Here is a 16,178-nt window from a genome sequence, read left to right as displayed (position 1 = left end):
GTTTGTTATATTTGTAGTTTATTCGCCTTTTTGAGAAATGTAGTCAGCTTTGCTCAATCTTAGTCATATTTTAAGTAGCCAGATTTGTTGGTTTCTGGGAAATAAGTCTACAAATTCTATCCTGTGCTTGGAGCAGCTTGGTAGTCAGCCATCTCTGAGGACTGGATTCCCACAAAGCCCAAATGGCTATGCTCAAATTAAGCTAAGAACAGGGCCGGACTGGACATAATGGGCATCAGGCGTTTCCTTGGAAGGCCGGAAGTGTGGGAGTCGGTTTTGCAGCGGTGGATGACGGTTTTGCAGTGGTGCTGCAATATTGGCCCCCAGTAACAAAAGCAGAAGTTGCACCCCCTCTCCCCCGGGGGGCTGGCCCAACAAAGTTGCCAGGGCTGCCTTGGGTTTCCAGCCTGACTCTGGGTAAGAACTCCTTAACCCCTTCCCTGCTTATGACGGAACCACGCCGTCATGAGTCACGGGCGGCGTGTGCTCATGACAGCGTGGTTCCGTCATGCTGCGGCCGCTCCGCCCCGCTGCACTGATTCCCCGCCTGTGTGGGCGAATTAGTGAGTGGGCGGAGTCGTGACGGAACCATGCCGTCATGAGCACAGCTCGCCCGTGAATCATGATGGCGTGATTCTGTCACGAGCATAGCGGCGCCGCGCTCAACCCCCACCATCCAGCGCCGCGGCGGAATTACCGCCACGGCCAAGGGGTTAAATACAGAAAGCAGTGCTATTAAGGAGCAATGGGCCTCACCTAAGCGCTAAATATCAGATATTATATCAGGCTGGTAAGTGCTAAATATCAGATTTTATATCAGGCTGGTAACTTAAAATGGTCAGACATATGGTGGCAACTTCTCTGCACTCAGTTTTATATGTATTCTGAATGAATTAAAGAAGCAAATCGAAACTTTCTTAGGTAGATATCTACATAATAAACATTAACTAGCTGAGCCACACATTTTATGTACAAACAGAAAGTGGTACCAACATTTGAGAGAGATGAAGTGTGTGTGTGTGTGTGTGTGTGTTGAGGTAGAGACGACATTCAAGTGATGAATAACAATAAAATCATTATATTTTTGCTAAAAATGTAAATGCTTCATACTGGGAAAAAAGTTCTTGACATTGCAAGGGGCACACATTTATGCAGAGCTTTGTTTAGTAATTCTTCTCAGCAACACTCAAAAGTCCTATTCCACACCAAACAATTTGACATTTATGTAATCAATGCCTAGCATAAGTGACGAATTCAAAGAGAATTACTTTTAAAAGACATTAGATGCAGAGAGACAGAAAGAAAGTGAAACAGAGAGAGAAACAGAAAAATTCATGACAATTGCACTGCAGAACAGAAGCTGGTGTCATGTTGAGCTCGCTTCTTCACGTTTGTGCTGAGCCGGACAAGGCAAATTTAGACTGGTAATGGGCTTTCTAATTTCTCCATGGCCATTCCGGGTGAATTTGGTATGACATTGCATGCTTGATTTTTCCTGGTTGATAAGTTGCAGCTGTTTTGATTGGAGGTGGTCGTTGTGATGGGCCTGAGGAAAGCGTTTTGAGGAGCCTCTCCACCGCAGCAGTTTCTGCAAAAAAAATAAACAAAAATGTTAACAAAATACTGTGGCAATAATTACACATTGGTAATTAAAGATTTATAGATGTAGTATTCCTTGGAAAAAGAGAGAGAGAGAGAGAGAGAGAGAGAGAAAATGTGTGTGTGTATGTATATATACATATATATGTAATCTTATATGGTCCAGTAGAACGCAGAGAGCCGAAACACATAGACGTCCAAACTTTTTGTTTTTGCACTATGGGGTGCTAAATAAACATGTTTTAAAAACAAATACCTGCTCATTATGCTCTTTATGGTACCGAAAAATTTTCGCCGTGTGGAAGTGTGACGATTCTGAACATATATATATCCATCCATACTAATATTATAAAGAGGGAGCCCAAAACTTTGAGGCGGGTAATCTCAGTAACCACAGCACCAATCACAACACCCAATACAGCGTTGGAAAGCGCAGTTGCAGCAGAAGGACATATGCTATGCAGACGGATAAAAAAAATTATTTAAAAAATTGCAAAAAACTACATCATCCAGAAGGCCGAGGGCCAAAATAACATCAAACAGGAAATGATGTAATAATGTGACTCACTATATTGAGACTGAGAGCCTGGAGCCAAATTGATCGTGATTTGTGCCTGCCTGCTTGAGAAACTCCATGCTGTGAGGATTAAATAAAAAAGCACATAAGTGAAGACAAACGCGAGTTTGTCCCGTTTTTCTCCCAGCTGGGGGAATTGGCTGTGGATTTAAATGCGGCGTGGTTCTGCCGCGGGGATTTACGAACCGGCGAGAGAGCGCTGCAAATTCTGGCGAAAAGGAACCTAGGGGTATCAATATATATATATATATATATATATATATATATATATATATATATATATATATATATATATATATATCCATACTAATATTATAAAGAGATAGCCCAAACCTTTGAGATTAAGTGATTTGCCCAGAATCACAGGATGTTTGGCGTCGTTACCAAGACTCGAACCCAGATCCCCAGGTCCGAGGTCAAGCGCCTTAGCCGTTAGGCCAACTCCTCTATACATTTAAAAGGTAAAAGAACCGTGCCAGCAAAATAGTCCCTTGTGGGCATGTCTGCGTCGTGCTGTGGGCGTGGGCTGGGGGCGTGACTAATGCTGGGGGCGTGTGGTACGGCCATCACACCGTGTGCTGTGGGCGTGTGCTGGGGGCGTGACAAACGCTGGGGGCATGACAAACGCTGGGGGCGTGTGTCCGCCCTTCATGCCATGTGAGTCGTACATACAAGCGCCAATTACGTTGCTGCGCAGCATCAAGGGGCACGCTGGGGGCGTGACAGGCTGGGCGCATGAGAAACGCTGGGGGCGTGTGTTCAGCCTTCATGCCATGTGAACGCAATTGCGCCGCATCAAGGGGCACGCTGGGGGCGTGAGAAATGCTGGGGGCGTGTGCTACATTCCGCCCTTCATGCCATGTGGGTCGTACATTAATCAGAAGATCGTCTGCTGTGGCCGTGTGCTGGGGGCGTGACAAACGCGTTCACCTGGAGGCCTGGTAATTAACGTTACTGCAGCCTCTCCTGCGCGCTGTTACTGAACTCTCTCATTCAACGAAATTACACGCGCCTGCTACCATCAACCAGGGCTCTAGCCGGGCTCAGGCGGCGGATCAGTACACTAATTACACGCGCCGGATAACATCAACCAGGGCTGCAGCTGGGCCTCAAGCGGGGGAACACGCGCCTGCTAAAATCAAACAGGCCTGCATCTGGGCCTCAGGTGGGGGAACACACAAATGAGCGTGTCTGCGGGGGCAATTACTGCAGCCTCTCCTACTCACTGTCACTCAACTCTCTCATTAAACAGATTTACCCACGGCTGATAACTCTCTCATTCAATATATATATATATTTTCACAGTTACCCCTTCAGATGAAGGGCACACTCGGGATCGCTCCTTCATTACAGGTAGGTTTTCAGCCACAACCTCTTAGTTTCATCCAATGTGTTTCAGACAGGAATACCCTTCTTCATGGGCCCCAAGTGAAGATGACGATGTGTGCTGTTGGAATTCGTCAGTTACGCGGAAGAGGTAATTCCGGTGTGGCTGTTGTTACACCGGAGTTCCACCCCTGGAGCCACGTGGGTCCGCTTGCTGTTTGGATTACACAGTTCGAGTGGAGCAGGAGTTGCCCAATATATTGTACAGCGAGGTGGACAGTAAGCATGGGCGTAAAATCCGCTCCGCTCGCGGATTTTTCGGATTTTCGGCAAATTCGCAATCCGCGAACGCTCGCGAATTTGTCGAAAATCCGTGAATCCGCTCGCGGCGGATTTTTTGCTTGGTTGCGGCGCGCGGCGTGGTGCACGGCGTTCACTTTCCGTCATTTAGCGTTTGCCGAGTTGTTTTTCTTTGCGAGTGACGCGCCATTTTAGATCTTGCTGCGTGTTCCCGCGGGAGTTTAGCGCCCGCGAATACGTACTCGCGGCTTGCCACCTTGCACAGCACACCTCGCGAGAGTTCGCAATTGCGAACACGTAGTTGCGGCGGAAAGGAACAATCTCGCACTTGCGAAATAGAGATTTTGCAATTTCGCACAAGAAAATCACCAGCAAACAGGATAAACCTTCAGAAAATTATGATTTTTATCAGAATCACTCCTCAGGTTGACATTTGCATGGCCTTTTTTTTTGCAAGGAGTCCATTTTGAGGGGGGGGGGGAAGGAAGTGCCCCACAGTCTCCAACTTCCTGTTCCTGTCCAGCAGGCTCCTCCCAGTGCTTTGTCCATCTCCTGGTCACTTTCATTTGGATCTGGAGCTGGAAGGATTACTTTTTGTGGGTGCTGCTGGATATTTGGATTTGAGGCCTTTTTGACTGTCTTTGGATCACTTTTGGATTAGAAATCAACTTTCACAAGTAAGTTTGTTTGGGGCATTACAGTTGCTGCAAGTAAAATTTTGGAACTTTTTCAGAACATTAAATAAATTATATTGTGGGTAGCCACAGTATCCAGTAGGACCAGGGTTGGTTAGGGGTGCATGATACAAATGTTTTGTTGAATTTAAACACCATTGAGGCCATGGATGGGCTGGGATTGTGCTGATTTTATTGTTTTTTTGTCGTTTTTGGGGGGGTGCTGGTGTGGCCTTTTACCCAGGGGTGGTGGTGCATGGACTGAGTGTGCCTGTGGTGTGGTCTCACTCTCTTTAATGTAAACATCATGGATGGCATTGGATTGTGGTGATTTCTGGCTGTTTTTCTGTTTTTTGGGGGTGTACTGTTGATGTGGACTGGCCATGTGGGTGGTGGTGGTGGCCATCTTGAGTGCTGGCTGGTACAGGCAACATGTGCTTGGGGTGTAAGGGAGGGGCCATTTTGAGGAGAGGCAGTGTCTGAGGCCTGCACTTATTTTGCCTACTTTTCATCCATTATGCCCAGGGGTAGTGAGTGTTGCATGGGCCTAGTGTTTCTGAGGGGTGTCTTCTTGAATTTAAACACCATTGAGGCCATGGATGAGCTGGGATTGTGCTGATTTTATTGTTTTTTGCCGTTTTTTTGGGCCTGCTGGTGGGGCCCTTTGGCCAGGGGTGGTGAGTGTTGCATGGGCCTAGTCTTTCTGTGGGGTGTCTTCTTGAATTTAAACATAATTGAGGCCATGGATGGGCTGGGATTGTGCTGATTTTATTGTTTTTTGTCGTTTTTGGGGGGGTGCTGGTGTGGCCTTTTGCCCAGGGGTGGTGGTGCATGGACTGAGTGTGCCTGTGGTGTGGTCTCACTCTCTTTAATGTAAACATCATGGATGGCATTGGATTGTGGTGATTTCTGGCTGTTTTTCTGTTTTTTGGGGGTGTACTGTTGATGTGGACTGGCCATGTGGGTGGTGGTGGTGGCCATCTTGAGTGCTGGCTGGTACAGGCAACATGTGCTTGGGGTGTAAGGGAGGGGCCATTTTGAGGAGAGGCAGTGTCTGAGGCCTGCACTTATTTTGCCCACTTTTCATCCATTATGCCCAGGGGTAGTGAGTGTTGCATGGGCCTAGTGTTTCTGAGGGGTGTCTTCTTGAATTTAAACACCATTGAGGCCATGGATGGGCTGGGATTGTGCTGATTTTATTGTTTTTTGTCCTTTTTTTGGGCCTGCTGGTGTGGCCCTTTGCCCAGGGGTGGTGAGTGTTGCATGGGCCTAGTCTTTCTGTGGGGTGTCTTCTTGAATTTAAACATAATTGAGGCCATGGATGGGCTGGGATTGTGCTGATTTTATTGTTTTTTGTCGTTTTTGGGGGGGTGCTGGTGTGGCCTTTTGCCCAGGGGTGGTGGTGCATGGACTGAGTGTGCCTGTGGTGTGGTCTCACTCTCTTTAATGTAAACATCATGGATGGCATTGGATTGTGGTGATTTCTGGCTGTTTTTCTGTTTTTTGGGGGTGTACTGTTGATGTGGACTGGCCATGTGGGTGGTGGTGGTGGCCATCTTGAGTGCTGGCTGGTACAGGCAACATGTGCTTGGGGTGTAAGGGGCCATTTTGAGGAGAGGCAGTGTCTGAGGCCTGCACTTATTTTGCCTACTTTTCATCCATTATGCCCAGGGGTAGTGAGTGTGCATGGGCCTAGTGTTTCTGAGGGGTGTCTTCTTGAATTTAAACACCATTGAGGCCATGGATGGGCTGGGATTGTGCTGATTTTATTGTTTTTTGTCATTTTTGGGGGGCTGCTGGTGTGGCCTTTTGCCCAGGGGTGGTGGTGCATGGACTGAGTGTGCCTGTGGTGTGGTCTCATTCTCTTTAATGTAAACATCATGGATGGCATTGGATTGTGGTGATTTCTGGCTGTTTTTCTGTTTTTTGGGGGTGTACTGTTGATGTGGACTGGCCATGTGGGTGGTGGTGGTGGCCATCTTGAGTGCTGGCTGGTACAGGCAACATGTGCTTGGGGTGTAAGGGAGGGGCCATTTTGAGGAGAGGCAGTGTCTGAGGCCTGCACTTATTTTGCCTACTTTTCATCCATTATGCCCAGGGGTAGTGAGTGTTGCATGGGCCTAGTGTTTCTGAGGGGTGTCTTCTTGAATTTAAACACCATTGAGGCCATGGATGAGCTGGGATTGTGCTGATTTTATTGTTTTTTGCCGTTTTTTTGGGCCTGCTGGTGGGGCCCTTTGGCCAGGGGTGGTGAGTGTTGCATGGGCCTAGTCTTTCTGTGGGGTGTCTTCTTGAATTTAAACATAATTGAGGCCATGGATGGGCTGGGATTGTGCTGATTTTATTGTTTTTTGTCGTTTTTGGGGGGGTGCTGGTGTGGCCTTTTGCCCAGGGGTGGTGGTGCATGGACTGAGTGTGCCTGTGGTGTGGTCTCACTCTCTTTAATGTAAACATCATGGATGGCATTGGATTGTGGTGATTTCTGGCTGTTTTTCTGTTTTTTGGGGGTGTACTGTTGATGTGGACTGGCCATGTGGGTGGTGGTGGTGGCCATCTTGAGTGCTGGCTGGTACAGGCAACATGTGCTTGGGGTGTAAGGGAGGGGCCATTTTGAGGAGAGGCAGTGTCTGAGGCCTGCACTTATTTTGCCTACTTTTCATCCATTATGCCCAGGGGTAGTGAGTGTTGCATGGGCCTAGTGTTTCTGAGGGGTGTCTTCTTGAATTTAAACACCATTGAGGCCATGGATGGGCTGGGATTGTGCTGATTTTATTGTTTTTTGTCCTTTTTTTGGGCCTGCTGGTGTGGCCCTTTGCCCAGGGGTGGTGAGTGTTGCATGGGCCTAGTCTTTCTGTGGGGTGTCTTCTTGAATTTAAACATAATTGAGGCCATGGATGGGCTGGGATTGTGCTGATTTTATTGTTTTTTGTCGTTTTTGGGGGGGTGCTGGTGTGGCCTTTTGCCCAGGGGTGGTGGTGCATGGACTGAGTGTGCCTGTGGTGTGGTCTCACTCTCTTTAATGTAAACATCATGGATGGCATTGGATTGTGGTGATTTCTGGCTGTTTTTCTGTTTTTTGGGGGTGTACTGTTGATGTGGACTGGCCATGTGGGTGGTGGTGGTGGCCATCTTGAGTGCTGGCTGGTACAGGCAACATGTGCTTGGGGTGTAAGGGGCCATTTTGAGGAGAGGCAGTGTCTGAGGCCTGCACTTATTTTGCCTACTTTTCATCCATTATGCCCAGGGGTAGTGAGTGTGCATGGGCCTAGTGTTTCTGAGGGGTGTCTTCTTGAATTTAAACACCATTGAGGCCATGGATGGGCTGGGATTGTGCTGATTTTATTGTTTTTTGTCGTTTTTGGGGGGCTGCTGGTGTGGCCTTTTGCCCAGGGGTGGTGGTGCATGGACTGAGTGTGCCTGTGGTGTGGTCTCACTCTCTTTAATGTAAACATCATGGATGGCATTGGATTGTGGTGATTTCTGGCTGTTTTTCTGTTTTTTGGGGGTGTACTGTTGATGTGGACTGGCCATGTGGGTGGTGGTGGTGGCCATCTTGAGTGCTGGCTGGTACAGGCAACATGTGCTTGGGGTGTAAGGGGCCATTTTGAGGAGAGGCAGTGTCTGAGGCCTGCACTTATTTTGCCTACTTTTCATCCATTATGCCCAGGGGTAGTGACTGAGTGTTGCATACTTGCATGTCCCACTCCCTAGTCTTTCTGTGGGGTGTCTTCAATGTAAACATCATGGATGGCATGGGATTGTGCTCATTTTTCTGTGCTTTGTCGATTTTTTGGGGTGTATAACTGAACTGATGTTCCTCTGTCTTCCATTGCTTTTAGGTGCACAAAAAGACTCAAGAGAACCACCAGTGCCAGGAAGAAGTCCTGCAGCGGTGTGTGTGTGCAGCATAACGTCACGCGACGTCACGTCTGGACACAGAACCCTCTGCAACTCGTGCAACTGCTGCCGTGCTGACCTGCTCTGAAGAAGATGGCCCCCAAAAAAGTAACCCGTAGCTCCTCTAGCAAGAAAGGTGCCAGTAAGGAGCAGAAGAAGCAAGTTACCAAGGACACTGGTGTGCTGCCCGCCCCTTTTTTTGGGAGTAAAAAAAAAAGTATGCCTGCAGCAGCAGCAGCGGGATCTGCTGGGGACCAAGCTGGCAGCAGCACCCCCGCTCCATTGGGCTCAGTGCCACCACCACCACCACGCCAACTTAAGTCCAAGCCCTTGAGTGCTGCAGAGGCAGCCAGTATAGTTGTTCAATCACCATCGACCAGTGATGTTGGCTCATCGCAAGAAAGCAGCAGCAATGTCCCTCAATCAACACAGGTTGTTGTAGCTCATCTGACGAGTGTTGAACAACCACAGCCGCAACAACAATCACATGTGCAAGTACAAGCCCAAGTACATGTGGAAGGAGAGGCAGCGCAAGGAGATGCGCAAGCAGAGGTGCATGGAGGGTCACAAGTGCCCACAATAGTTGTTCCTCCCGAAGTAGGGGCACATCAGGAAATCGACAATCAAGGCGAGGTATCATTTGAGGAAGCCACTCCTCCTGATGATCCTTCATTGTCTTCCACACCCCTAGCAAGGAAGAGATCAAGGGTGGTGTCTACATCTTCTTCAAGCACACCTCCTTCTGATGATACGGATCAAACTTGGGAACCAGCACCACAGCCGTCTGAGAGTGAGGCACACCATGATCCGACAAAGGTAGTTAAGCGTAAAAGGAAGCTCGTCCAAAGTCTCAGAGTTATGGAGTGTGATGAGTCTCAACAAGAAGTGGCGGATACTGCTGCTGATGAAGACTCTGCCAACGACGACCCAGTCATCATAAAGGTCACTGCAGCCCCAGCGGGCATGCAGCAAACAGACATTTTGACCCTAGCCCGAAGAGCTGCTGAGTGTGATGATGATGATAATGTTGTCGATGAGGAGGCAGTGGAAACACCACAATCATTGGAGTTAAGTAGTACACCAACTCGTCCCGCTTCCATATTTCTTTCTGGCAAGAAGAGACCTCCGTCAACCTCGACCTTAATTAGTGGCGGTGAAAGTGCAAAACGTACAAAAGTTGGGCAATCCAGATCCTCCACTTCATCTGGCATTAGCTTCATGACCACCACCACCAGTATCGCCGCCTCCTCCATGTCCCACAGACACTTCAAGTCCCCAGTTTGGGACTTCTTTACTGTTTGTCCAAAAAATCCAAAGTTTGCCATTTGTACCATTTGTAAGCAAGCAGTTAGTCGTGGTAAGCCAGGTACCAACTATGGTACCGGAGGCCAGAGAGGTCATCTTAGGAGACAGCACACTGTCAAATGGTTTGCGCACCTAGATGCGATCAAGAAAGGCCAAATTCAAGGAAACGTTGATGTTTCATCTGATGATGACGAGCAGGAAGAAGACGTGTCAAACACTTCCCTTACACCCAGTACCCCTGTCAGCAGCACACCCAATGTGAGGCACACTAAGAGTGTTGGAGCGAGTGAGACACCAACGCACAAAAGTTCACCAGCGAGCAAAATTGGGTCAACGAAGTCATTATCAGCCCGTAAATGCTTGGTCCAGGGCAACATTAGAACAATGCTTACTTCAGACGTGCCATATGAACGCAACCACCCACTGACGCGTCTGTATAACACTAAGCTGGCTAAAATGCTAGCTGTGGACCTTCTACCTTTTTCTTTTGTAGAAGCGGTAGGTTTTCTTGAATTAGTGGCAACGCTCTGCCCTAAATGGAAGGTTCCGAGCCGGTTCTATTTTGCCAGAGTTGCGGTTCCAGCACTACATGAAGATGTGCTGGAGGCGATTGGGGCAGCTTTGCAGAAGAGTGCTGTTCACACAATACATCTGACAACAGACATGTGGACCAGTGGCGCAGGCGCTGATTACATGTGCATCACTGCACACTGGGTCTCTTTTTCAGGTGTTAAAGCAAAGCTAAACGCAGGTGTTGACCCGGACAAAGTTTTCAAAGCTGCTCGGAAACATGCAACACTAGCCATGTTTGGCTTGGAGAAAAGTCACACAGCAGAAAACCTTTTGGAAGAGTTTGACAAAAAGGTCTTGAACATGCTATCCCCCCTAAAACGCAAGATTGGTTATGTTTCCACTGATAATGGCGCCAGTGTAGTTAAGGCCATGTTGCAGGGTCACTATTTTAGAGTGCCGTGTTTGGCGCACTGTATCAACCTGGTAGTTCAAAAATTCTTGAGTGATAAAGACAGTACAGCGTTCGAGGTAATGGCCACCTGCCGCAAAATGTGCAACCATTTCAGCCATTCTTTTAAGGCCCGGAAGCATCTGAGGAGACTGCTACTTCAACGTGGAATGCCAGTGAAAGCACTCATCCAGGAGGTGGCAACACGTTGGAACTCAACCTTCTACATGCTTGAGCGTCTGTATGAGCAGTATACGGTACTCGATCACTATTTCTTCACAGAGGGTACATCTCAGAAGGAGGACCTGCGGATGAGTGCGGCGCAATGGGACATAGTTAAAAGCCTGACAGACATGCTTCGTCCTTTTGAGTTCTTCACGCGTGCAGTCAGCCAGGAGGACTGTAATTTGGGAAAAGCTATCCCATTGTTGTGCATGCTGGAGCACCAACTGATGGCGGTGTCTTCTGAGTTTGAAAAAGATGAAAAAAAAAGACCATTTTATTTTGTCTCAGAAATTATTAGAGCGCCTACGTGGTGATGAACGTCTTAAAATGATCAACTCAGAACAGCATTACATTTGTGCTACTATTCTGGATCCACGCTACAAAAAGGCGCTGGCAGACAAAGCATTCTTTCCTTTTGCTGATGTAGATGTTCAAAAGTACAAACATTGGTTAGCCTGGTCAGCCAAGAGGTTTGAAAAAGAACGGCAGGTTATTGAAGGAGAAGCCAGTACATCAGCATCAGCATCAGCAGGCCATCCCCAGTCACAAGAATCCACTTCTGCACCTGTGGCTGGGGCACAAGTGACCTCTCAGCCGTTAAAGACACCGGCAACTGGATCATCTGCACCACACACAATGACAACACTAACAGTGGCTGCGGAGGAGGATTGGCTAAGTTTGATGGGGTATGGTTCTCGAAAAAATGTCACAGGCACAGCAAAAAGTAAGCAAAGTGGAGGAACAGTTGATGACCTTGAGTCGATGGTGCAGGACTATCTGAATGACTCAACAGAGGTCTTTCTTAATGAGGAGCCATTGCAGTATTGGCATGGCAAAAAACAATTGTGGCCACAGCTCTCCAACCTGGCTATAAACTATTTGTCTTGCCCACTCGCAAGTGTGTCTTCTGAACGTGTTTTCAGTGCTGCTGGTGGCATTGTAACTCCCAAACGGAGCCGCCTCTCGCCCAAAAATGTGGAGCGGCTGACAATGATCAAGATGAATCAGCACCTCATACCACCAGATTACAAAGTACGAGAAAGCACGCCGCATGAAGACGAGGAGGACGGCAACGTAGATGAGGGGATTTTTTCTCTGTTCGGTGGCACTGACCTCATCCAGCCTGAATTCGCAGAGTATGATGACGAAATCTTGTTCTTATTCCCTGACACCGAGCCCTGAAAATGAGACAATCAATCAAGAACTTTCTTTTTCGTCCTTATTCACTTTTATTCCTGTGTGCTTTGTGTCTCTCTTTCTTTGTTTTGCACAGTTAATTTAATTCAAACTTTAATCACCTAATCCCAAAAACAAGACCATCATCAGAACTGTCTTCACTTGTTTGCTTATTGATTTGAAGGTGCCGCAGTCTACATTCCTCAGGTTCACAAGTTCTGAAGAACATGCTCCTCTATCCTCCTCCTCCAGACAGCGATTTCCCTCCAAGCAGAGTGCTGGATTACGCCCAATGAAGAAAGACTCAGCACTTGTGGGGGTGTTGTACTTCTTTGCGGGTGAGTTGACGGATTTGGGCCCATTGCTGTGAAGCTCTAATAATGGACAAAAGTGTTTTGGACCAAATATGAGGTGGAAATTTCTTGCCGTTTTTGCTGACTTGCTTGCCTTTGAGGTGCTCTTTGGCGGGGTTCCGGGTGTTTGTGGGTAATTTTTGTTGTCTGTCGAAGCACTGCTGCGAGCCTGCGACAGTCTAATCTTGATTGCATTTGCTTTTCAGGAAATCCGTGGTGGAAAACAGGAGTTATGATGATTGATGATGATGATGATGACCTAGCTGCACAGCGCCGCGTTTGGACCGAAGGCCGAGAGACATTGTAAGTATGAGATTTAGCTTTTTCGCTGTTTGGGGGTGTTGTCGGGTGTTTTTTTGCGGGTGGGTTGGCGGGTCTTGCCTGGGGCATTCCTGGGAAGGTCTAATACCGGATAGAAGTGTTTTGGACAAAATCCATAAGGAACAGCCTTTTTTTTGCTATTTCTTCTGACATCTTGCTCAATGTAGCGTTTTGGGGGGCTTCCTGCTGTTCGTGGGTGGGTTGCGGCCGGGGTCTCTGTCGAAGCACTGCTGCGACAGTCTAATCTTGATTGCATTTGCTTTTCAGGAAATCCGTGGTGGAAAACAGGAGTTATGATGATTGATGATGATGATGATGACCTAGCTGCACAGCGCCGCGTTTGGACCGAAGGCCGAGAGACATTGTAAGTATGAGATTTAGCTTTTTCGCTGTTTGGGGGTGTTGTCGGGTGTTTTTTTGCGGGTGGGTTGGCGGGTCTTGCCTGGGGCATTCCTGGGAAGGTCTAATACCGGCTAGACGTTTGTTTGCCAAAATCCATAAGGAAACACCAGTTTTGGCACTTTTTGTAAGTTAGGGTTCGTTAGGGTTAGCCCTAGCAGCAGGATTGCATGTGTTTCGGGGGGTTCTATTGCAACGCAGTTCTGTTGTTGTAGAGCACTGTTGGAGCGATGCTGGCTATGGATACTTTTGCTTGCTTGCAAGTGGTTTGAATACAATCCACGGTCTGTATTTGGGCCTACTGTTACTTTCAAAGTACGTTTTGTAACCATTTTTCTGCTAGGCATCGTTTTTGGAGATCTGATTGGGGTTCTTCTACATTTTTGCGACTGGCTTTAGTAAGGGTCTTGGTGGGAGCATTGCTGGGAAGGTCAAATTTTGTTCTAAAACACAGTAGTACACCTACCTTGAGGGGAAAGATCCGCTATAATATTTTGGCCATACTTATTGATCCTTAAAAAGGTGACTCAGACAGAGCACGCAATTTCAAAAATATTGTACTGTCTATTAGGGAAATCAAAGTGTCACTTTTTGAACCACACAGCGTACATACCTTTTATTTATTTATCAGTGGTATTGTAATAGCACTTCCTGTTTTCCGTTCAATAATTACAGGCCGGGTTTCAGTCAACATCCGCCAGGCAGGCAGTGGACAGGGTGTCTTCTGTCAGTGGTCACCACATTGATGGACGAAGCGTCAGCTGGAATGGAGGAGTGCCGCCAATAAGAGGAATTGTTTGCTGCATGCAACTTACTTACCAAATTCAACAGGACAACTCCAACAACATACGCAATACAGATACAGTATCCATTGTTGTCTTTTATTCTATGAGTGTGACTGCATGTGCTTACCTTTAGTTTGTAACCAAAGATTGTCTGTATCTTCAATTATTGTTTGTCCATGCTCTGCTTTTTTTTTCTTCTCTCAACAAAACCTACCCAAAAAGAAACCCCCATTCCCATCCATTTTACAAACCCTAACCCTCTTCCCCCGGGCTGTGTTGTTTTGCTTGATGTCTGACTAAAATGACATCAATAATTCCACACACTTGCTGGGGAGGATAAGGTCATAGCAACAGGCTGGTGAAGGAATACGAGGATATCTTCTAGACTTACTCAGCTTCAGTACTATATCTTCTAGTAGTAGTAGCCAATGTCAAATAAATTCAACGCAAGTACTAGTTATACTTGCAAGCAAATACTTTACCATTTGTTAGGCTACATTATGGCACTGTTCTAGTGTACTGTCACCTGCTATTTTCTCGATCGTACCGTAACCGTTGTAATGCTACAGTAAGGAGGACAAACAAGGTTTCGTTTTCTTTTTTTCCATAGGCATGCAACTGCCACTGTGTCACACCACTAGTACCACCGCAATGAGGAAATGTCACCCGCCCAGGATTGACAACGTTAATCCCCATTTCACCTGGAGCCAGCCCTGGGCCTAGCCCTAATTTCTAACACAAATTACAGGTAAGATAAGCGTTTGGTGGGAGGTAGTATAATGGAGTATTATTTCGGAGTAGACAAGAGATTGACGGTTGTACTACTAAAGTCCTACGACTGTTCAGGAAAACAAAGTTACTGTTACACCCCCGCCCCCCACCCACCAGACTGAAAAGCAGTAAAAAACAGGTATGGTCAGATAAAGTTTAAAAATATATTTATTTAGCCCTAACAAAATAATCTCCCTCACCCACCCTAACCCCAACGATTGTCTTTGAAACGTCCCAAAACGATCCCAACTCCCAAATCCCACCCCCCAAAAGTCTATAAAAAAAGGGCAAGGGACACTCCACTACTGGAGGGTGCTGGTGCTGGTGCATGATGCGGCATGGGCATCATACTCCTTGCGGAGGGTGGCAAGCTCGGAGCGGAGGCCCTTAACCAAGTTCTTATACTTCAGGACCTCCTGCTCCAGGTTGGACATGCGGACTCGTAGGCGGCGTTGGCGGTCCTTGCAGCTCCTGTGGGGGGCAGCTGGTATTTCGGTTGCTTGGCGGTGGCGGTCATCTTTCTTAGCCCGGCTCGGTCCCGCTGGCTTAGTCACGGAGGAGGATGCAGTGGTCACAGTCGAGGATGTCGTTGTTGCCCCGCTCGACTGCGTGTCCTCCTCCTCCTCCAGGGCCACCAGCCGCCGTAATTCGGCGACAGTGGCCTCCAGCCTCCGTTGCCGGGCCAATCTAGCCTGCTCCCTCCTTGTTGTTGATTTGGAAGGAGCAACTATATGAAGAAAGAAAGACATAGTCTGTAACCAATGCTCCTTATTAATAACACAAAGTGATTGAGCCGAAAGTTGGGTCACAGAGTACAAGTAGCAAATTGAAAGCACAGTACTTAACTATTGAGGACAGTATCTATGTAACCTCCCACTTCTGCATCCTTGCTCTAACATTAGTGGTAGTTTAATGAACAAATTCTACGACCACTATGGACTTCCATTACAGTCGACTATGACAGTACACCAGTCTTATTCTTCTTCTTCTCTCTTGTTTAGGGAAATTGGTACGTTATCTTATGCAAGCCGGCAGAATGACATGGACAGCACAGTGAACTTGCACCCGAGAAAAAAAGTTGCACACCATGATGAGTGAGACAGACTTGCGTTACTGTACCGGTCCAGTACATGCAGGTGGTGAAGCTATTACTTTTCTATTACGGGTGGCACTGAGAATACTCTGTTACAAGGGCTACTGCTTAATTAATTTACCTTTCACCCTACAGTGCAAATGAGTACTAGAAAAGGAAAATGAAGAAGCTAACTAATTTGATTATCTATCACTTCACATGGGACGTATTTGATGACATATGAGATGACTTTAGGTGCTTTGCTTAATATTGAGTGAACAGTGATACACCCACACATGAATGACGTACTACAAGTAAACTAAAGTTATTAAGAGAGGTACGGAGTGTCCACCGTAATAACCAGATATATGCTGTGATTGCAAACGCAATACAAAGTACTGCTACTATTCATGGTAGTATTGGACACATTTACAATT

The 16,178-nt window shown here is 47.2% G+C and overlaps 1 protein-coding gene across 1 annotated transcript in view; it reads right to left on the bottom strand.

Annotated features, from left to right (window-relative positions):
• Nucleotides 1–548: 548 nt before the first annotated feature.
• LOC144819983 (uncharacterized) overlaps nt 549–16,178 on the bottom strand; it is a 255,521-nt gene continuing 239,891 nt past the window's right edge. Inside the window, exon 7 of the mRNA XM_078677656.1 lies at nt 549–1,588. Coding sequence (XP_078533782.1) covers nt 1,437–1,588 — 152 coding nt within the window. The 3' untranslated portion in view covers nt 549–1,436. The remainder of the gene's footprint in view (nt 1,589–16,178) is intronic.

This window comes from Lissotriton helveticus, chromosome 2_1 (assembly GCF_964261635.1).
Source record: "Lissotriton helveticus chromosome 2_1, aLisHel1.1, whole genome shotgun sequence".
Taxonomy (NCBI): Eukaryota; Metazoa; Chordata; class Amphibia; order Caudata; family Salamandridae; genus Lissotriton; species Lissotriton helveticus.
The sequence above is the reverse complement of the archived record's forward strand: the minus strand, read 5'-3'. Positions and strand labels throughout refer to the sequence as shown.